Consider the following 23043-nt stretch of genomic DNA (forward strand, 5'->3'; position numbering starts at 1 on the left):
TGTTCATTGGTTCTGCTATAAAATGCAAATTTGGTACAATTGATTATTTCAATAGTGAGCATTAAAATGTTGTCCAAAATTTTAAATTTCTATGTCCGACATGATTATGCTGTGTTCACCTGTATGAATGTAGGAATATTGGCCTCAGTAACTTGAAACGTCTTCGGATTTTCAGTGTGTGGCTGAGCTTCTGGATTCACATCCAAACATATAAACTAACAATGCAAAATCAGAATTCAGTGCAAATGTTTTCTTCATTTTTCTTATACAGTGTTTGCTAATGAAGTCAATTAGAGGATCCATATGCAAAAAAAGTTTAATTTATTATAATGCATGGTCATTTCTTAGGAATGCCTCAATTAAATTCACAAATGTTGTTACTTTCTACTCCCATTGTTATAATGTTCACACATAAAGTTTATTGCTTAAGTGTAAAAACCTAACTTGAATATATTACGACAAGGATACCATTCAGGTAAACAGCATAAAGTTTTAAATTTTATTGTTTTGATTTTTTTTGTTTCGTGCCCATCAAGGTAATGTGTAGTAGTGCAGTGTCAGTATATGAAACAGTAATCTGTGATAGGGATCTATTATTGGCATCTAACTGGCCAAGGTCAGGTATATCATAGCTAGTGGCCGTGTCTTCACTTTCCCTCAACAATTGTGCTCTCTCAATAATGTGCCTTAACTTTCAGCAACACAAATCTACTGCGTCAATGTGATGCTTACATTTCCCTGAAAAACCAAGCCTGTGCCCTCAGATTGGTCATTAGTGCCATAATATGTGCAGTTTAGCAGATGACCCATTAAATTGAGACAGTCAAAGATTTGATTTTATCAAGTTCACACATAGAAAAGAGGGATGGATTCTAATCCAGCTGCCACAGCTGAAAAGTCTTGCGTTAAGTCCCACATTCCTAACATAGTTGCAAACAGATGTCTGTATAAATTCTATCTAACTGAATTTAGATTATTTCATGGAAAATAATTAAAACTGATGCAATTGCTACGCATTCCAATACAATGATATGAGAAGAGTTGCGATTATATATATATATAATAAGAGACCAGGTTTGTAACATCTCCCTTAAATAATATTTTGCACAGCAATTTCAACTAATTGGCAGACAAAGCAGTTTCATTACTTCAGCAGTCAACACTCATATCTAAAAAGGGATTTTTAAAAAAGATCCAAAAGTTGCCCGATGTTTTGTAAAATCAAAACTTAAACTCATGTAGTGCCTTTCTTGACCTCAGAATATCGTAAAAGAATTTTACAAGCAATGAAGTGCTTTATGAAGTGGATGCACTGGTGGGAAACAGCAGCCAATTTGGGCTCAGCCTGGTCTCACAAGCACTAATATCATGGAAATTGTTGTATGAGGATTCTCTTCGTCCTTCAAGTACTGGTATTTGATCTTCTACATCCTCCTGAGTAGGCAAATGGGATCTAGGTTTATTACCTTTAAAAAGGTGGTGCAGCATTTCCTCATTGCATTGAAGTTTCAGTATAGTTTGTGCTTGTTTCTAGGAAGGAGCTTGGACCCATAGTCTTCTGTTTGAGAGGCATGTATGCGTCTGTTGAACTACAACAGACACCAGATGTGGACACCTTGAATGGTAGCCCAGATAGGAGCCTTATGACAATTAGTGCCTCTAAGACTAAAGCACTGAGGCTGTTTGAACTATAGGTGTTCCTTTTGTCTGTTGGCACCATGAAACTAAACAAATGAAACAGGCTCCTTGGAAATAGAAGCCAGGTAGCAGGTACGCAATTCTTAAGGGAGATTACCAAATACTGGACGTACAGGAAGATATGTATGACATGGAACAGACACTTCAGTCCAACTTGTTCACATTGAGCACCTATCCTAAATTAATCTAGTCTCATTTGCCAGCACTTGACCCACATCCCTCTAAACGCTTTCTATTCATATACCCATCCAGATGCCTTTTAAATGTTATAATTGTACCAGACTCCACCACTTCCTCTGGCAGCTTATTCCATACATGCACCACTCTCTGCATGAAAACATTGCCGCTGAGGTCCCTTTAAAATCTTACCCCTCTCACCTTAAACCTATGCCCTCTGATTCTGGACTCTCCCACCCCAGGGAAAAGACCTTGTCCACTTATGCTATCCACATCCCTCATGATTTTATAAACCTCTAGAAGCACTCAGCTTCCGACGTTCTAGGGAAAACAGCCCCAGCTTATTCAGCTTCTCCCTGTATCTCAAACCCTCCAACCCTGGCATGATGGGTTGACCATTGTAAATCTTTTCTGAACCCTTTAAAGTTACACACTATCCTCCCGATAGGAAGGACACCAGGATTGCTCACACTATTCCAAAAATGGCCTAACCAATGTTCTGTACAGCTGCAACATGACCTCCCAACTCCTATACTCAATACTCTGACCAATAAAGGAAAGTATACTAAACACTTCACTCTCCTGTTTACCTGCAACTCCATTTTCAAAGAACTATGAACCTGCACTCCAAGGTCTCCTTGTTCAGCAACACTCCCAGGATCCTTTCTAACATGGACATTTTTCAAGATGTCACTATCTATTTCACCACATTCTGTATCTTACATATTTTTCTCCACAATAAACACTGATGCAAAATCCTTGTTTAGTATCTCTCCTGCAGTTCCACACATAAGCTGCCTTGCTGATTTTTGAGGGGCCCTGTTACCCTTTTGTTCTTAATGTATTTATAAAATTCCTTTGGATTCTGCTTAACTCTATTTAGCAAAGCTATCTCATGGCCCCTTTTTGCCTGCCTGATTTCCCTCTTAAGTATACTCCTACTGCCTTTATACGCTTCTAGGGATTCACTCGATCTCTGCTGTCTATACCTGACATACGTTTCCTTTTTCTTGACCAAATCCTCAATTTCTCTCATCACCCAGCATTCCCCACACCTACCAGCCTTGCCTTTCGAACGTAACAGGAACATACTGTCTCTGGACTCTACAAAGGCTGATTCTTAATGTTAGAGGGAGTGTATTGTGGAAAAAGACCTGGGGGACAGTTTTAACTTAATTTTGTAGTAATATACTGGTTTTTGTCATTGTTATGACTGTGCCTGTCTCTTTTTCAATTACCTTGTCATTAAATTCTGCATCTCTGTTTTAAGGAGGTGCAAATTGTACGTATTATTAATCTTCATCTCAATAAATCCATAGCTATCTTATGCTCTCCTTTCTGAATTAATTATAATGCTATCATTGTGTACACAGAACTGTTGTTAACATTGATATTAAATTAAAATGCCTGTCAAAATAATCCCTGGGTTACTAAACTATAATGCATTTATCTTTGAACTCTTCTTGACTGCTACTGCAACTGTAAATTCAATAGGATATAGCAGAAGTTTACACGACATTGTTTTAATGTGTGTAATTTTTGTATGAGTGGTAAAAATAGTCATGACTTTTTAAAATAAATGTTCTTGAGTCTTTAATCTTCCTTCTGATACCCCATCTCTCTTCAACACCACCTACCCTGCCATACCACTAACACGCTCAGGTGGGTAATACAATTGGCACCGTGTGCACATTCATACTTGGTTGATTTAGAACTCAGATCATATACTTGATAGGTCCGGAACACATTGTTAGCAAAAAAAGTTTAACATTATTTCTATAATTTCGCTCTTATGAATCCTTTTGGGACATTGTTATGAACTCTGTGTGGCTGTTTTTTATAGTTGCCTCAACTGAATAAAAGGGTATGTTAAGTCAAGCAAAAGAACCAATGGGATATGTGCCATTTTGGCTATGTCTTGCACTACAACCAAGATTTTATGTATAAAGAGTCCATTGTAATCTTCAAAATGTTCTTACAAGATTTGAGAACAAAATCTACCATATTTACCACTAAAATATGAAATTTAAAGCAATACTATGTGTTGGATTCTGTTGTGATGTACAAAGACATCATGCTTTGAAGAACTGGAACAGTAGATTTACACCTCGTGAGCATCCTGTCAGCACTACTTTTAAGGAGCTGTGAATTTTCAGAGCGAGGAAATTACTTTAAGGATTTGCACATCTTAATGCTGCTAATTGCTGCATGGATTCAGTAAAAACCAAGGTAAATCAGAAGTTTAATTCAAACTTTTCAAGTTAAATAGTGTACAAATTAAAATGCTAATGTTTTAATTGATAAACTTAGTCAACTGCTCATTCATTTGACTTAATAGGTAATAGTTATTTGCATTTTATTAATGTACCAAGTGTTGTATGTCACAGGGCTCAGTGCCTGGGTTTCAACTATTTGCAATTTATATAAATGACTTACGTGAAGGTATGACAGGTAGAGTTGCCAATTTTGCTGATAATGCAAAATTAACATATAAGTAAGTTAAATGAGTGAACAAAGATCTGGCAAATGGAGTATAAAAGGAGAAAACAGAAGTTGTCCATTTTGGCAGGAATGAAAAAGAAGCATATTAACTAAATAGTGAGACTGTAGAGTTCTGAGGTGCAGAGGGATCTAACATGTATGAATCACAAAACCTTGGTATGCAGGTATCGGAAGTATAACAGTGGACTGTTATTCATTGCAGGGAGGTAATGCATCATGTATATAGAGAACTGATGAAACTACATCTGGAGCGCTGCATACAATCTTGATTACCTTGTTTTGGAAAGGATGCAAATGTATTAGAGGCAGTTGCTGATAGATGTGGCTATCCTTGTGCATGATCCACTGAATTTTAGTATGCAGGTATTGCAAGTAATCAGGGAAGCTAATGGAATGTTATGCTTTGTTCTGAAGGGTAGGGAGGTTATGCTTCAGTTATACCGGGCATTGATAAGACTGCATCTGGGGGGGCTATGAAAAGTACTGGTCACTGTAATTGCAAAAGGATGTTAATGTGTTGGAAGCAGTTCAGAGAAAGTTTGCTAGACTAACACTTGGAATGAGTGGATCACCTTAAAAGGAAAGGCTAGTCCCTTATCCTTTGGAGTTTAAAAGAGTCAGAGGTGACTTAATTGAAAACATAAGATCTTGAGGAGACTTGACCATGTGGATATTCAAAGGATTTCCTCTTGTGGGAGAATCTAGAACTAGGGATCATGTTTTGAAAATAAGGGAGCTGCCATTTAAAACAGTGATGAAGAAACATTTTTTCTGAGGGTTAAGAGTCTCTGGAATTCCCTGCCTTAAAAAGCAGTAGATGCAGTATCTTTAATTATATTTCTAAGGCAGACATAAATTCTTGATTACCAATGGAATGAACGATTATCAAGGTTATGTAGGCATGTAGAATTGAGGTTAAAATCAGATCAGCCATAATCTTATTGAATGGTGGAGCAGACCCAAAAGGCCAAGTGGCCTACTATTATTCCTTGTCATACTGCATGTAGTTCTTTGCATGTAGAAATAATAATACAACAATTAAATGGATTCAGTGAAGACTCATCAGAAGGGTTTTTTTTTGTGAAAGACAATGCAGATAAATGGGTTTATTTCACTGGAATGAAATACATTTAGGCATGACCTAACAAATGGCTACTGAGGCATGAACTATGCCACAAACAGGAATTGTATGAAATACTTAGAAATGAAGGACATGAATAATGAAAAGGGGATGAAGTTATGAATAGATAGATTCAGTTGAAGACCTAACATTTGCTTAGAAACGGTTGGTTGAATGACATTCTATGCTGTAATTTCTATTAGTTTTTTGAGCTTGAAAGGTGAATGAGGGAAGACCTGATCAAGCTACATAAAATAAGTTGGAGAATAATGGAGGGAAATCTGCAGCATTGTTTATGGACAAACCACAACCGTAGGATAGCTATTAATATGCAACAAATTCAGAACTTATGCCAAGCAACACTTAATTGATATAAAGTGAGTAAGCCCAAAATGATCTTTTGAGTGCAGATCTTAAGATAAAAACTCAAATTTAGGATACAACAGAAATCAGTACAAGATGATTGCTGTTTTCAGTGTATTTAAATGATTTGAATTGAAGAAACTAAGCTGAATGTGGAAAAAACAAATGAGGAATTTAAGCAATAGGTAAACCAAGCAGAATAAATTGGGAAGATTGTTTAGTAAGTGAAGGGAGAAAAAAACTTTTCAATGAGGACAAATGTAGAGAAGTGAAATTGTTCAAAATTGTAGAATATGGCACAGGAAAACATATTCAAGAGTTAGTTGTATGTTACTAATGTTAATAACACATTTCTGGGCACAATAAGGAAGAATACTTAGACGTTGGTATGTATAGTCAAGGGGGTTAGCTGATAAAAGTGACATTATTTCAGTAATCAAGATTCTTAAAGGATAGGCAAACTGAATCCTGATGGGATATTTTAGATTGCCATAAATGGTACAACTATTGACATACAGACTCAAGTTTAGCTGTGTAAAATGTAAAATATATTTCCTTTTATACAGAGGGTGATGAACATGTGGATCAGTGGAAATAGACGCTATGGAAAGACATAAGGGAATTGAACAGGTATTTGAGGGGGTAATGATCAAAAGGCATTCGTTTCTAGAATTGCCCAGATAAGCTGCAGAATCTTCATTAAACTACTTTGCTATGTACATTTGATTCAAGAGGCCATTAGATACTGTAACACTTTTTAATGGAAGATTAAACTTGAAGGAACAAATGGCTTCTATATTTCTAAACCTTCTTTTGCGATTACACTGACTTCTTACAGTAAGTGGTTTAAAAATATGATGTATGGAGTGTACTCAAAATGCTTATCACGTATGTGACTGACAGAAAATGAAACTGGGTTTGTACATTGCACATAAACAGGCTGGTCATTATGCTACCAACCTAAAATACCAGGTCTTGTTTGTCAAAAAGAAAATTTGACTGTGATGATATTATAGAATTAAAATGTAACTGATATGCCGGGTTTATAATTAATTAAAAAGCCTGCTGTAATGCTCAGATTATACCACTAGATGTCATGTGAATTGCATGCAAAAGTCAAATTGGCTTTTGTGGACATTTATTTAATTTTCAATTCAAAACGATTTAATTTCTATCTGTCTGGTGTGGACTTGCAGTGAAAAACTGGCCTCATTTTTCTGAAGAATGCAAAATGGGTCATTTTTCGATGAACGGAGAGGATCAAAGATGGAATGCTGCAATACTTTAGAAAGTGACAGAAGTTGGGGCATATGTATTTTGAGGAGAAAGTGAGGGCTGCAGATGCTGGAGATCAGAGCTGAAAATGTGTTGCTGGAAAAGCGCAGCAGGTCAGGCAGCATCCAAGGAACAGGAGAATCGACGTTTCGGGCATAAGCCCTTCTTCAGGAATGAGGAAAGTGTGTCCAGCAGGCTAAGATAAAAGGTAGGGAGGAGGGACTTGGGGGAGGGGCTTTGGAAATGTGATAGGTGGAGGGAGGTCAAGGTGAGGGTGATAGGCCGGAGTGGGGTGGGGGCGGAGAGGTCAGGAAAAAGATTGCAGGTTAGGAAGGCGGTGCTGAGTTCGAGGGATCCCTCCTCCCTACCTTTTATCTTAGCCTGCTGGACACACTTTCCTCATTCCTGAAGAAGGGCTTATGCTCGAAACGTCGATTCTCCTGCTCCTTGGATGCTGCCTGACCTGCTGCGCTTTTCCAGCAATACATTTTCAGCATATGTATTTTGAGACAATGTACTGTGTACATAAGGACAGAGCCAGAAAACAATGCTCTGAAGATGTACTGTAAATAAATTCACAGGGATTGAAGTGATTCACAGTTTCAAAAGAAGCAGAAGATCCAAGGAGGTTGTTGAGGGAAAGTGAATTACCATTTGTCACATTAAAAATTGTTCTTGCCTCGTTGCCTCCAAACATAACCATTCCCATGTACATTCCTGCAAATTTTCCAAGTGCAAAAAGTGGACTTCTATATCTCTAAACCTTCTATTGCGATTACACTGACTTCTTACAGTGGTTTAAAAATACTGATGTATGGAATGTACTTAAAATGCTTATCATGTATGTGACTGACAGAAAATGAAACTGGGTTTGTACATTGCACAGAAAAAAACAAGTTTCCTTTTTGGTTTCCCTGCTAGTCACCACTAGCTTTCAGTACCACTTGATGCTATCATGAGACACTTTGTGTGGTTTTCTGTATGTCAGTGTCTGTAACATATATCACAAAGAGTCTTGTTGAGACAGATGTAACTGAAGGTGAGGTGGGTATCTTTAAAGTGGAATATCACATGAAATTATATAACTGTGTTATAACAACAATGTGATCTAGAAACTGTGCCATGCAACAAGTCAGTAAGAGACAAGGAAAAGAGTTGGCTCTATGTCACTGAGGAGCTGTGGTTCAAGGAATCCCTGGAGCATTGATAGCTCAGTGCAGCCAAGGAATAGCATCAGTTCAGTGGAGGTCAAAATGTTTTTGCTCAATGCACCTGTCAGTGATCACCAATAGCAAATAAAATGTAAACTGTCTCTCTCACATGGGACTTCACCTCTTGACTATCAAGGATTTAGCTTCTGTTTTCCCTTATACAAGGTTTAAAATCGCACAACACCAGGTTATAGGCCAACAGGTTTATTTGGAAGCACCAGCTTTCAGAGCGCTGCTCCTTCATCAGGTAGCTGTGGAGCAGGATCATAAGACACAGAATTTATAACAAAAGATTACAGTACCATATAACTGAAATGATAGCTCAGTGCTCAATCTTTTAGAATGGGTTGCAGGTTTCGGTTCATTAATATGTAAATCTGAGGACTATCTTTAAGTCACATTCTTGAGATAACTTAAGTTTTATTTAAACGGTCAGTTGAATGACATTTAAAATAACTTCAGAAGTATAAAAGATAAAAGACTCTTCCTAATTGCTCATTCTCTCACCTGCTCCTGACTCTCCCTCTTGCCTCATCTCCCATCCCTGAACCTCCTGGTCCCCATTGATCTCTTTTGCCAAACCTTCCCCTCACAACTCATCCTTTTCCCTGATCTTCTGTTTCGCTGAGCTCTCACTCCCCAACTTTTCAACTCACATTTCTTTCTCTTGAATCCTCACTGTGAAAGGCATGTCTATAACATCTTTCACATACTGCACACAAAGGCGTTTATAGCTGATGTAGGGATCACATGCTTATTGCAAGCCAGTCGGCACATTAATGGTAGAATTGAACGGATCAACCATATCTCTTACCACAGAAAAAATTTCATGCACATATGTTGTGACAATTTATGAAAGTTACTAAATATACATTGAAAATTAAAATACACAGACCAGTATATGAACTAGAGTTAGTTCTACTTGTATCAGTCTCTGCATATAAATTATGTACGTAGTCTTCAAACTGTGAAATTCCTCTTATGGCATGCGTGTATGTCCTGTTGGAATGCCACATATTCAATTACATTGCAAAAATAAATCTCCCTTTGCCGTGGCATCAATTCTTAAGCTTCAAAGGGCATTTTTTCAAGATTATGTAATCAAATGGGGGAAAGTCTCATGGAATTTGCTTGGAGCTATGAATGAAAGATGAATTCGAATAAAGGTAATAATTTCCTAAAATTGTTGCTGTACTAAAGCAATTGGTTGGAACTTTATTTTTCTAAAACTAGTTTTAGAGGAGCTGAAAATCAACTATAGTAGATAACTACTACAAAGAACTAAATTAAGCAATCCATTGCACAAAAGATAATTTTAAAGCCATTTCAAAAGAAATTTGGGGCATTTATTAAAGGAAAAGTCAATAATAACCTTTTACAAAAGAATCATTCTCCATCCAGTGTCTGTTAATCTGTATGGAGTCAGTTAGTTCAGTTGGCTGGCCTGCTAGTTTGTGATATAGAGTAATGCCAACAACGTGGGTAGAATTCTTGCACTGGCTGAGGTTACTGTAAAGGATTCTCCTCTCAACCTTTCCCCTTGCCTGAAGCATAGTGACCCTAAGGTTAAATCATTACCAATCATCTCTCTCTAATGAGAGGGTACACCTGTGGCAACTATGCCTTTGCCACAGGGTAAGTGTTGGTTATATTTTAAAATCGTGTACAATTGGATCAGATGGCAAGAAGAACCTCCAGTCAAGAATCTGAGTTCAGATACTGCAGTCATTAATATTTCCTTCAAAAATGTAGTGGGTAATTAGTACAGAACTACAAAGTATATTTCTTCTTTACACACATACTGTTTTGAAATACTTAATGGTTGAGAAAAATATTGAGACTCATGGTGATGCCCTCAAACAATATTCACGTCATATATTTATTCATGCAATATAACAAAACATTATTTGGAAAACTGTTTTTCCTAGATATGAATGCATAAAGCAGTCTAAAGTTAGCTTAATAATAAAGTGTGCACATAGATCTTTGTTACTTTTAACTCAGATGCAATGCAGGCAACTTAACTGACAAAGTCACTTATGCATTTGTACCACATTACTTCTATAGTTATACAAAAACTCAAAAGTTTTCCATCAACAGATAATTCTTTACTGATGTAAACATTTTTTTAGACAGTTACTGTTATCATATTACAGGGATATATAAATTTGTTTGTTTATTTGTGGTACACATGTACAAGATTAAAACACTAAATTTTAATTTGAAGACATCCTAAAACATTCATGAAACTACCTTTGAAATTAATTAACATTTTGTAAACTTTTTTTTTGAAATTGTCAAGCAAAATAACTGAACAGACAATCGTGGATTATTCATACAACAGTAGGTGCTAGCCAGGTGGGTTGTTTTAATACAGCTGCTGTCAGAGTTATTATAAAATCTTCTGTTGATTGATTTGTTCTCACAGATTTTTGCCACACTCAGGGCAAAGGATGTCATCTCGTTCTGTGAGGAAACCACGCCCCACAAGTGAGATGGAGCATTTTTTGCAGTTGAAGCAATCATTATGCCATTGGCGCTCCTCAAAGGAGATGTACTTGGTTCCCCCAAGACCTGGAAATAAATTAATTCCAAATGAAGGTAAATAGAGTGATCAGGTTAAAACTATAATATGCAGATATACTATGTGGAACAAAGACAAAATACGGTGGATGCTGAAGAAGAGTCATATCAGAGTCAAACCATTAACTCTGTTACTCTTTCCACAATGCTGCCAGAACTGTTGAGTTTCTCCAGCTTTTTCTGTGTTGGAGTGGTGTAGAACAGATCACGAAGAAAGCATTGGAGATACAGTAATTTGAAACTGCATTGATATTTAACAAAAATATACTTTAGAGTGGTTCGCTTTGCTTTCATAAATTTAGCCCCATGTTTCATGACTTATTCAAACTGAACAAAGCAATGCATAGCCTCCATATACTGCTCAAATCTGAACTGAATTTCAATCTGAATCCAATCTATTGTCAAGACTATCTATTTCCAACTATGCTGGACAATTTTCCTCACCCCAATTATCACTTAAACTCCCATCTGTATCTTTGTCATCTCCAGGCTCAATATTTTTCATGCGCTCTGAACCAAATCTCAAAAGCAAACCTGAATACCTCAAATCTGCCCACAAAAAAAATGAAACGAAGAACTGTAATTGCTTAGGATCTGAAACTAAACAGAGATTGCTACAGAAATGCAGCAAGTGTGAAAGCCTCTGTGGAAAGAGAATGGAACAGTGTTCTGAAGAAGGGGACTCCAGTCTCAAAACATGAACTCATTTTTTCACACATGCTGCCAGTCCTTCTGAGTTTCTCTAGCAATTTCTGTTTTTGTTTAAAACCTGTCCATATCTGATTTTGATGGAGGTGGTATGAGCAATGGGGGAATGGAAAAAGCCTTTATATCCCTGACAAGAAATGAAACAACTTTAAAAAAAGGACATTAAACACAAATAAGGGAAAATGCAGCTTCCGGCTAAACAATTAGATTAATTTACACTTCCCTCTCCTCTGCAGTGACTTGGTGGTAAATGTGTCAATGCACTGTTGAGCCAACCTGACATTTATCACTCTTCAGGTCTCGACATAACTTTCCTCCTTTAAAGGTCTCCTGAAAATTTACTTGCTCGTCACCATTTCATAATCTGAGCTAAAATTACTTCATGCAGCTCAATGTTCAGGATTTTTTTTCACTAAAATGCTCCTTAGGATAATTTGTTATATTAAAAGTCACTTTAAATATACGTTGTTGTTATTGCCTTTAATTGAACAGAAATTTGCCAGTTTCTAAAATTAGGTAGCCACTCAATTCCACTGAATTTCTCTCTCGATCGTGAAGGTGAAAATTACTCCCCACATAGTAGAAGAATCAGATTAAGTCTAAACATTTTTCTGTACCAGATGCCAAGTTAACATATCTCAGTGGATAAGCAGTACAAAGATTCATTTGAAGAGTTGTTGATAATTTCCTCCTTCCACAATCACATCACAATGAAGAACTTACCAGTTATTGGATTGGCACAAGCAGCACATTTTTTGGCATAGAGATTACTGAAACAATCCAGACAGTAGGCAAATTCATCTCGTGAGGTGAAACGTTGACCAGTCAATGGAATCTTGCATCCTGTGCAGAGAAAGCATTCTTTGTGCCAGGGTTGATCATGGTAAGTGACACCTCCAGTAGTAATGGCCTGGTTTGCAAGGTGAAATATAGGCAAGTATAAGTTACTTCAACTTTACCAGGTATTGATTCATCACACTATAGCACATCTTTAGTGAAAATATTGAGCGCAATGGAGAGAAGATAAATGATGATATTTGTTTTGCTGATAAAAACATATTTTGTCAAGATTTATCATCTTACACTCGTGGGGACAATTTAAGAACACAAATTCAATGGAAAATCAACATTTATACTGCACAGATGCCAAGTGGACTCTGATTGGTAGAGGCATTGCCATGGAGAATTCACCCACTAATGCCAATTGATATTTATCTGCCAGGCTTTGTTTAAAGTTTAAACAAGGCAGGTTGATTTTCATTCATCAGGGCATAGCAGACTTGATGGGCTGAATGGCTTATGGGCTTACTTTCATTCTATTTGGAAAGAACAGGGCTCATTAATGTTTGTAGGTTTCAGTACACCCACGTGTGCTACACTTGTGACCCTGACTAGCAATCCCAAATTAGCTGTTAGTGTAATTCTTCACACTCAGGATTGTCCAACAACTGTTGTCCAGTTGTAGATTTATGTCTAAAGTTCAACACTATGTTATGAGTTGTGTAAGTACATATGGGTTTGGTCTGGTCAGTATCTGCTTGTTGGGAACAGCTAAAGATCCACCAGTCTTTGGGTTGCAGTGTACAAATCTGGTATCAAACTAGTACTGAAATTCATTTACTACATTACTTATTAACTTGACGACAGCACCTGTTAGTGGCAAACACCACTTGCCTTGCTACTACACAAAAACAGCATGAAACAGTTAGCTTCATCTGTTGCTCAAACATTTGAGGTACATTCCAGGGTAAATCTGAGGTGGACTGAGTACTTTTCGGGACCAGGAGTGAACGCCTTAGGACCTTTTGTGAGTTTACACAATATGTGACAAGAACTAACCTGATCTCAGTAGCCATTATCCAACAGATTGGCTTTAATGCACCCTATTACAGCATCAGCTGGGACAGTAAACAAGTGACTCAGGCCTTATTTAGAAAGTTGCCAATAGGCTAACTTTATAATTTGTGGAACTGTGTGAATCTCAACACATATAAAGACAAGTGAATGTAGGTTTAGTGGCACTGGGATAGTGAGGCTAATTTTCAATTTTTTTCCATTTTTATGTTTCAACTTTGATGCAGGCAGTGCCCACCCATCTATAGATTGTCTGTGGAAAGAAAATCCAGGCTGAGTTTGTAACTGGTAATCAGACTGAATCAACAAATTCTTCACCCCACCAAGAGTAAACAAAAAACAAATCAGCTCCAGTAAACATTTAAATCTATTCCTTAGATCTACTGATCATTTCAGAATATAACCCACAGCTTGTCATTGATTAGATTACTTACTTACAGTATGGAAACAGGCCCTTCAGCCCAACAAGCCCACACCAACCCGCCGAAGCGCAACCCACCCAGACCCATTCCCCTACATTTACTCCTTCACCTTACACTACGGGCAATTTAGCATGGCCAATTCACCTAACCTGCACATTCTTTTTTTGGATTGTGGAAGGAAACGGGAGCACCCGGTGGAAACCCAAACAGACACAGGGAGAATGTGCAAACTCCACACAGAGAGTCGCCTGAGGGGGGAATTGAACCCAGGTCTCTGGCGCTGTGAAGTAGCAGTGCTAACCACTGTACCATCGTGCCACCCATATGCCACCGTGCCGCCCATATTGTTATTCTTATGGCTTCATCTTATAATTTATATTCTGTAAATCTTTAACAAAAAAATTTCCTTTTTAAAAGTGGAGAATACTCATACCTGAATATGAAGTTTCTTAGCACTTCCTTTGATGGACTCTCACATATTGGGTGATAAAACAATAGAAGTTCATACCAATGTCGAGAGTGTGTTGCTAGAAAAACGTCGATTCTCTTGCTCCTCGGATGCTGCCTGACCTGCTGTGCTTTTCCAGCAACACATTCTCAACTCTGATCTCCAGCATCTGCAGACCTCACTTTCTCTTAATCGATTTTACACCAGTGTGTTGACTTTAAATGATTTGTTTACCAGTATATCTGATACCCCAGAAGAAATATAACCCTCAACTTCCCCTTTAAGTCTTTTTATTTCACCTATTTTTATCAATGCATTCCTGCATTGTATTAAATTGATCACTTTTTCACTCATTCATCTAATCCATGATTGCAATTTTCTGCTTCATCTGCAATTGAGCATTTTTGGACCACCTATCATATTAAACGTTCTCCTTAATTCATGAAGCTACAGCTAAAACTTGACAGCCATAGCACAAGGTTACCTCAAATTTAGGCTGCATATCCTGTGCATAATGTTATCAAGTTTTGCATATTGTGGGCTTTGCTGGGACCACGGGTACTTCAGGGAACTGGAAGCCAGGATTGAGGTGACCCTTGAATGGGTGAGAGTGACACTTCTGATTTCATTTGAATGCGACAAGGTGTCATAGAGTTATAGAGTCATAAAGATGTACAGCATGGAAATAGACCCTTTGGTCCAACCTGTCCATGCCGACTAGATATCCCAACCCAATCTAGTCTCACCTGCCAGCACCCAGCCCATATCCCTTCAAACCCCTCCTATTCATAAACCCATCTAAATGCCTCATAAATGTTGCAATTGTACCAGCTTCCACCACTTCCTCCGGCAGCTCATTCCATACACGTACCACCCACTGTGTGAAAAGGTTGCCCCATAGGTCTCTTTTATATCTTTACCCTCTCACCCTAAACCTATCCCTTCTAGTTCTGGACTCCCTGACCCCTATCCATGCCCCTCATAATTTTGTAAACCTCTAGAAGGTCACCCCTCAGCCTCCGACGCTCCAGGAAAACAGCCCCAGCCTGTTCAGCCTCTCCCTATAGCTCAAATCCTCCAACGCTGGCAACATCTTTGTAAATCTTTTCTGAACCCTTTCAAGTTTCACAACATCTTTCCGAAAGGAAGAAGACCAGAATTGCACGCAATATTCCCAAAGTGGCCTAACCAATGTCCTGTACAACCACAACATGACCTCCAAACTGCTGTACTCAATACTCTGACTAATGAAGGAAAGCATACCAAACGCCTTCTTCACTATCCTATCTATCTGCGACTCCACTTTCAAGGAGCTATGAACCTGCAGTCCAAGGTCTCTTTGTTCAGCAACACTCCCTAGGATCTTACCATTGAGTGTATAAGTCCTGCTAAGATTTGCTTTCCCAAATTGCAGCACCTCGTATTTATCTGTAATACAAAGGAACTTCATCTGTTTATAGCCATGGGGGGAGGGATAGTACGCAGTGTGATTTGCCACGATATATCTCCTCTCCATGAATGGCTTCGCGTGCTCAAGTGACAAATGGAATTTAACCATGTAAGTGGATTAATTCATTTTGGTAGAAAGAACACAAAGAAAAGGTAAAATAAATAATACAATTCTAGAGGGGTTGCAGGAGCAGAGTTTTATATGTGAATAGACCACTGAAGGTGACAGAATTGATTGGAAATATGTTTAGTAAAGCATATGCCAAATTGGACTGTATTAATAAGGACATTGATTACAAAAGTTAAACTTAAATAAAACACATTAGTATTATGTATTGCTCTGGGCATCACATTTAGGACGGCATTATAGATGATGTAAAAATGATTTACGAGAATGGGATAAGGAACTCCAGTTAACTATACAATTTGAACCTATTTTCCTTGATGAAGAGAAGGTGGAGAGGGAACTTGACTGACGTAAGCAAACTTATGATGGCTCTGGATAGTGGTCAAAAATTGAAAATCTGGGTGGGGGGAGGACTGGCATATATTTTAAGAAAATTAACAAAAGAAGCAATGGCCACTTGAAGAAAAGCATCTTCACACAGCAAATGACTGGGATCGGGAATGTATTCCTTGATAATACAGTGGAACTTCAATCAAGACATTCATGAGGGATTTGGATTTAATCAGAAAAGGAACTCTACACAATACTAGAGGAGAAGACATAGGAGTGGAATTAGTGAATTGCTTCTTTGTAGAGCCAATGCAGAATATGATGGGCTAAATTGCCTCCTTTTAGCTGTGATCATTTGCTCATTCTATCATTCAGCCATAACAACACAAGAAAAGTGATGGAGACAGTAAAGTTGGGTGTCAACATCTTAAATGCAGATGATGTCACAAAAATATAACATTTAAATCAGTAAGGTATGGGAAGTTGGGGTGGAAGCTAGATTCCAGAGGTAATAGTGCAGGAATGGAAAGAGAAGTTAGCTTTGTAATTCATCTTTCTATGGTCAGAATAAGGCAAGGACAATCCTACTGAGCTTGACAATGCAGGAGAGGCATTGGAGAAGTGAGGTTGATTATACAAAAGGCTGCAAAGAAGTCAAGGAGGACAAGAAGGGGTAATGTTTAAGAGCAAGAAAGATTATATATTTGTGACCAAATTTGGTCAAGGTGCTGTGGCAGGAATGGAAATTTGATGGAAGAATTTCTAATAGAGAGAAGGGCACTTTGGAAGATAACAATTTGCTTAGCAAAGAGAGATCGGAGAAGAAATGTGACTGAGGTTTTGAAGGAGGGAGATCCTATGGAGAAGGAGAAACCATGTTTAATTTATAGCTATCATAGTGACCAAGAAACTAAGGAGTAGCCAACAGTTTAGTGGCAGTAGGGTCAAGGAAACACAAAGTGGGCCATATTTCCTTTTTTCCATTCATGGGATGTGGGTGTCACCAGCCAAACCAGCATTTTAACCCATCCCTAATTGTCCAGAGATTAGTTAAGTGTGAACCACATTGCTGTAGGTCTGAAGTCACATGTAGGCCAGACCAGGTAAGGATGGCAATTTCCTTCCCTAAAGGACATTAATGAACCAGATGGGTTTTTCTGGCCAACAGCAATGGTTTCATGGTCAGCAATTACTCCTAAGTCCAGATATGTTTTGAATTGAAATATTACAATCATGGCAGGATTTGAACTTGGGTTCCTGCAACATTATCAGGGTGTCTGCATTAATGTGGTAGTGTTAATGCCACTGGGTCATCATCACCCATCAGCTCATCTATAGAAAATGTGAACCCTTAGAGCCAGTAGGGTGAAGACGAGAACTAAACTAAGAAAAATGTAGTTCATGTCTGATTAGGAGGGAACCTTAGGGGAATATTAGTCCTTGGCAAAGAGAGAGGAAACAAATGTTAAAGGTAACTCAATAGATGTGATCCCAGGTTTGGTGACAGGGAGGTGCATGGGCTTCTCAAACGTTTTGGAGGTGAGAACCAGAAAGACACAAGTAAGTAGTATAAATACATGTTTGGTATCTATTGCATTGCTTTTGTTTTAATTTCCAAAAATTTGTTTTAATCTCCTAACGTTGCATGCGAACAACCATCTGCTATCTTATCTAAGGAACAATTATTCACTAGTGAAATCAAATATTGAATGCATTTAGATTACTTACAGTGTGGAAACAGGCCCTTCGGCCCAACAAGTCCACACCAACCCACCGAAGCGCATCCACCTAGACCCTTTCCCCTACACCTAACACTACGGGTAATTTAGCATAGCCAATTCACCTAACCTGCACATTTTTTGGACCGTGGGAGGAAACCGGAGCACCCGGAGGAAACCCACGCAGACACGGGGAGAATGTGCAAACTCCACACAGAGAGTCGCCTGAGGCGGGAATTGAACCCGGTTCTCTGGCACTGTGAGGTAGTAGTGCTAACCGCTGTGCCACCGTGCTGCCCAGGGATCCTTCATAATCTGTTTAATGAACTCTACACTCAATTTACTTTCTCATTGTTTACATACAAGTTTCAAGTAGGAATTGCTATAACCAACAGTTAGGAATGGAACTTCCAGAAGATTTTTTTTTCTTTGCCACTGGTTCAGTGTTACTGATGTTAGTTCTGGTCTCCCTAGTGCTTTCCACTGGATTTAATTAGCTTAGCAGGAGGAAACCTGAACTTTCTTGATTTGACTGGCCCAGTGCCATATCATACAATTGGCTTATATTCATTGAAAGTGTTACCCACTGATCTTGTAGTAAGTCTCACCTTCTTGCACTGCACACAATGCATGGCAAACTGCTTTTCATAACAAGGCACACAGTAGTTCTCATTGTCCTTTGGGATGAAACTTTTTGTGCCTATTGGTTGTTGGCAGCGATGACAAATGAAACAAGTCTCATGCCAGCTGTTACCCTTGTACTCCATCTTGCGAGTGCCTGTATTTTAGCAAGAGATGCAAAGGATAGTTAAAATCCAGATGCGACTTCTTCCACTCCCTCCAAGTAATTTTCAGAAAGTAAAGAGTATGCAATAGTTTTCCTGTAACAGCCTGTGGAGCGTGCTGTACAAGGCATTATTATTAGATCTTGTCAGCTGAAGCTGAAACGAGCTAATGACCTGTAAGACAATAACATTAAATGTTTACTAAATTACATTTTCTCAGAATTAAAGTGTCAGCTAAAGACGCTAAGCCATGAAAATAATTTTCCTCCTCCCATCTGTTTAGAAGTTAGCAAAGTTTACTTCGCAAAGATTGACTCTATTGGTACAAATTTAATAAAGTTATTCTGCCACCTCAGCTTATTATTGCTACTTTACTGACAATCACAAAGAAAGAACACTGAAGCAAAACACTGTCCATCAATGTATTTCTGAAATTACTCTCTGTGTAGGCAACTTCTTCTGAAAGTATGAAATTTGGAGCACAGCTTTTCTTGATTGTGTCTGTATGAGTGTTGTATGTGTATGTTTGTGAGAGATGTAGTGGTTGGTTCTTTAGTTATTTAAGGAATGACATCTCTATGTTTATGGCATTAATAATTCCTCTTAAACACAGAACTGTTCTTTTTTAAAAGAGAAACCTCAGTCCCAAGAAAATTTCATTTCAGCAATAGGTCTAAAGTTTCATATGACTGCAATCCTTTCTATGATAATTCATCACAGCATAACATTCATTTTTGACAGTTAGAGCCAGGCAAAATAATCATCAACTTTGTATGCTAATTGGATATAATTTGCAGGATGTAGTGGATGCACCATCTGGTCATCATCTATCTGGAGTGGTTGCAGTTGCATATAACAGTCATATCAAATGAATAGTTTAATTAAGATCTGTTATGTAAATGACACTTTGCTGTAGCAGCCCAGTTAATGCCAATTTAAGGAAGATCACCAAATTTTGGATTTGATGATAGTTCTGTGATTCAGCTTAGCAATATTTGGTTTAGCAGTAACAGAACAAAATTGCCATGTACGCATCATAACAATGGCCGAATTAGTGAACACTATCGAGTAATTGATATCAGATAATCATAAATACTGATAAGCTGGAGAATAAATGAAAATATTTTCTTGAAGAAATAAAAATTTATATTTACATGGAGCTTTCCTGAAATCATAATCCAGAGATGACTTTTTTGACATGTAGGCAACATATATGAGAATGAAGCAGTCATTTTGTGTATGTGTCTCACAGACACCAATGTGATGATGTATTTCTCATCATAGTTCAAAGTTAAAAATCGATCAGGACAAGAGGAAAACAGTCCTCCTTCACTTTGAATTATCATTTTTTTACATTCAGAAGAGAGGTTATACGTTTAGCATCTAAATGTGGTAGTACTATTGACAGTGCAAATCTTAAATTATGTTTTGGTCTCTGAAATGGGGGCTCTTGAACCTGTAATCTTCTGATTCAGAGACAACAGATACTGGCACTGAGTGAAGAGGGTACTGTAAACAGAATTGTCTTGATAGTACACAAATATTGACTGCAGTTTGTGACTACAGCAGTAAACCAATAAGCCATGCAGTCCCTATGAAAGCATAATATACAGCTTATTAATAATTGAATTCTTACAGTATTGCTGCAGGCATTTTTTGTTACTCCTGCTATCCTGCTGGCAACAGTGCAAATAAAGTTAAAGACTATTTTCTCATGAAAGTTCTTCAACCAAATATTTAATTCAACCATTCACAGAGAAGAAAAAACTTAGTTGATTTCAGTTGCCACTCTTTAATATTGGAAGCTTTGAGGTCTGTTTTGTGACAAAACTACCACTGGATGCAGACCTGTCAGTTTAATTTTGACACAGATCATTTTATTTAGCAACATTGTTTCCAATTCTTAAATTCATAGGCCTCATAAATTGAGCTCAAACTGTTTGCTGGCGTCTAACCTTACTAGAGAATTTGAGATCAGTGTGTGGCCACCTAAATTAAATAATGCATGTTGGTGCAAGTGCCATTATGGAAATACCATCAGGAGCCATCTGCTCTGTGTAGCTGAAAAAATGCATTGCTATCAGAATGGCTCACACCAATCTTCACTTTATCTCACTCAGCCTGCCAGTCTCCAGCATGAAGGAGCCAGAAAATGCCGGTAATCATAAAATCTCAGGACAACCCTCCGGGTGTTCCGGTTTCCTCCCACAGTCCAAAGATGTGCAGGTTAGGTGAGTTGGCCATGCTAAATTGCTATAGTGTTCAGAGATGTGTAGGTTAGGTGCATTAGTTAGGGATAAAAGTTGAGTAGTAGGAGAATGGATCTGGGTTACTCTTTGGAGGGTCAGTGTGGACTTGTTTCCACACTGCAGAGATTCTAAGTATTTCTAAGTAAAGCTCTCTAATGGCTGTGAAAAGCCATATTAAGAAGCTTTGCAGGTATTTGGGGCCATTTTATATATATATATATATATAATATAAGAATCTACAGAATTTTTTTAAAGTTTGATTTGCTGTCATTTACTCAGTGCTTCAGTTAAAAAAAGATAATTATGGGGATTTGAATATTTTACTTTCAGCTCCATTGTCTTCAAACTAAGGGTATCCATTTTTCTGGTTTGTGAGTTTGATTTAAATCTCTTTAGGTACAATAAAAGGTTATATTTAAAAGAAATAATAATTTCATGGGAAATGGACATTAGTAATTGCCTTTAATACTGAGTGGTCATTTCAGAAGAGTGGTTAAGGGTAAAGTACATTGCTATGGATCTGCAGTCACTTATTAGCCAGAATAGGTAAGGGAAGCAAAGTTGCTTCGCTAAAAAATGGGATTTTATAATAATTGATGATGCTTTCTTGGTCATCATTACTGTGCTTTTAATTGCAGAATTTTAAAAAGTTTTTCTTTAATTGAATTTAAATTCACCTGCTGTTGCGTGGAGACTTGAAACCATGCCCCCAGGACATTAGTTTGGGTCTCTAGATTGCCACTACACTATCATCTCCCCATATTCTGGCATGTTGTGCTAGTAATAGAAGAATACTTTATTGTGGTAATAATAAGGGTAGGTGATGGCCTAGCAGTGTTGTCACTGGACTGTTAACCCAAAGACCCAGATAATGCTTTGGGAACCCAAGTTCAAATCCTGCCATGGTGGAATTTGAATTCAGTCAAAATCTGGAATTAAGAGTCTGATGATGACCATGAAAGACATTGTTGGAAAAGTCCATTTGTTTCATTAATGTCCTTTAGTGAAGGAAACTACCATCCTTACCTGGTCTGGACTCCATGTGACTCCAGATCCACAACAATGTGGTTGACTCTTAACTACTGTTTGGGATGGACAATAAACACTGCCTATTCAGCGTCACCCTCATCCTGTGAATGAGTTTTAAATAAGTTGGAATGGAACTTGGGATGTGGCTCTAAATGTGAAGGACATCTCAAAATCTAAGACTGTTCCAGCTCTCTTGAAAGCAGTTGTTATATTCATCATTCTCAACAAGTACTATCAGTTGGCATATTTTGTGGTTGCCATCATTAGCCCAGAATGGGAATTATACTGGTAAATGTGGATTATAATGCTAGACTCCAAAACGATCAGCTGTCAAACATAGACAAAAACAAAAAATAATTGCAAACACCCAGCAATACGTAAAACATTCCTGGAGAGAACAAATCAATTAGCATTTCAATTGTGGATCCTTTGTGAAAACCGATCCACTCTGTCAACAGATTCTGATTGATTATCTAAATATTGGAACTTCCAAAGGCTGATTTCCACTTTTGACAATAATGTAACACTTGTGGTATTGTGTTGGCTGTTTATTACTACATCGCCCGCGGCAACAACCGCTGCCGCGGACCATGACGTTACTTCCGCCCCCACCGATCTCGCAGCCTCCGCAATCGCCGCCCAGACAACCGCCTCCACGATTGCGGCCCAGACAACCGCCTTCACGATCACCAGGAAGACCATCGCCGACAGATTCGCGGCCCCCACGGCTATCGGGAATAACACTGTCTCGGTCGTCGCCACAGCCACTTCCGCCCCCAGGGTTGCCGCCGCCATAGCCACTTCCGCCCCCAGTGACATCACTAACCTGCACGATCACAATGCCGCATGTGTCTCCGCCCGCACGCAGATTTCCATCACCATGCCTAACCCCGCCCCCACGCCAATCTCAGTCACCACGTCTAACCCCGCCCCACGCCGATCTCCGTCACCACGCCCAACTCCGCCCCCACGCCGATCTCCGTCCCTGCCCCCAC

At 38.4% G+C, this 23043-nt stretch overlaps 1 protein-coding gene across 3 annotated transcripts in view; it reads right to left on the bottom strand.

The window, feature by feature from the left end:
* Positions 1-10209: 10209 nt before the first annotated feature.
* The window catches only part of fhl2a (four and a half LIM domains 2a), a 48116-nt gene continuing 35282 nt past the window's right edge, over positions 10210-23043 (bottom strand). For all 3 annotated transcript variants that reach the window (XM_043691752.1, XM_043691753.1, XM_043691754.1), the window contains 3 exons: positions 18594-18763; positions 12361-12547; positions 10210-10920 (listed from right to left, as the gene is read on the bottom strand). In XM_043691752.1, the coding sequence (XP_043547687.1) occupies positions 10769-10920; positions 12361-12547; positions 18594-18763 (509 nt within the window). In that variant the 3' untranslated portion in view covers positions 10210-10768. The remainder of the gene's footprint in view (positions 10921-12360; positions 12548-18593; positions 18764-23043) is intronic.

Source organism: Chiloscyllium plagiosum, chromosome 6 (genome assembly GCF_004010195.1).
Source record: "Chiloscyllium plagiosum isolate BGI_BamShark_2017 chromosome 6, ASM401019v2, whole genome shotgun sequence".
NCBI classification, from domain to species: domain Eukaryota; kingdom Metazoa; phylum Chordata; class Chondrichthyes; order Orectolobiformes; family Hemiscylliidae; genus Chiloscyllium; species Chiloscyllium plagiosum.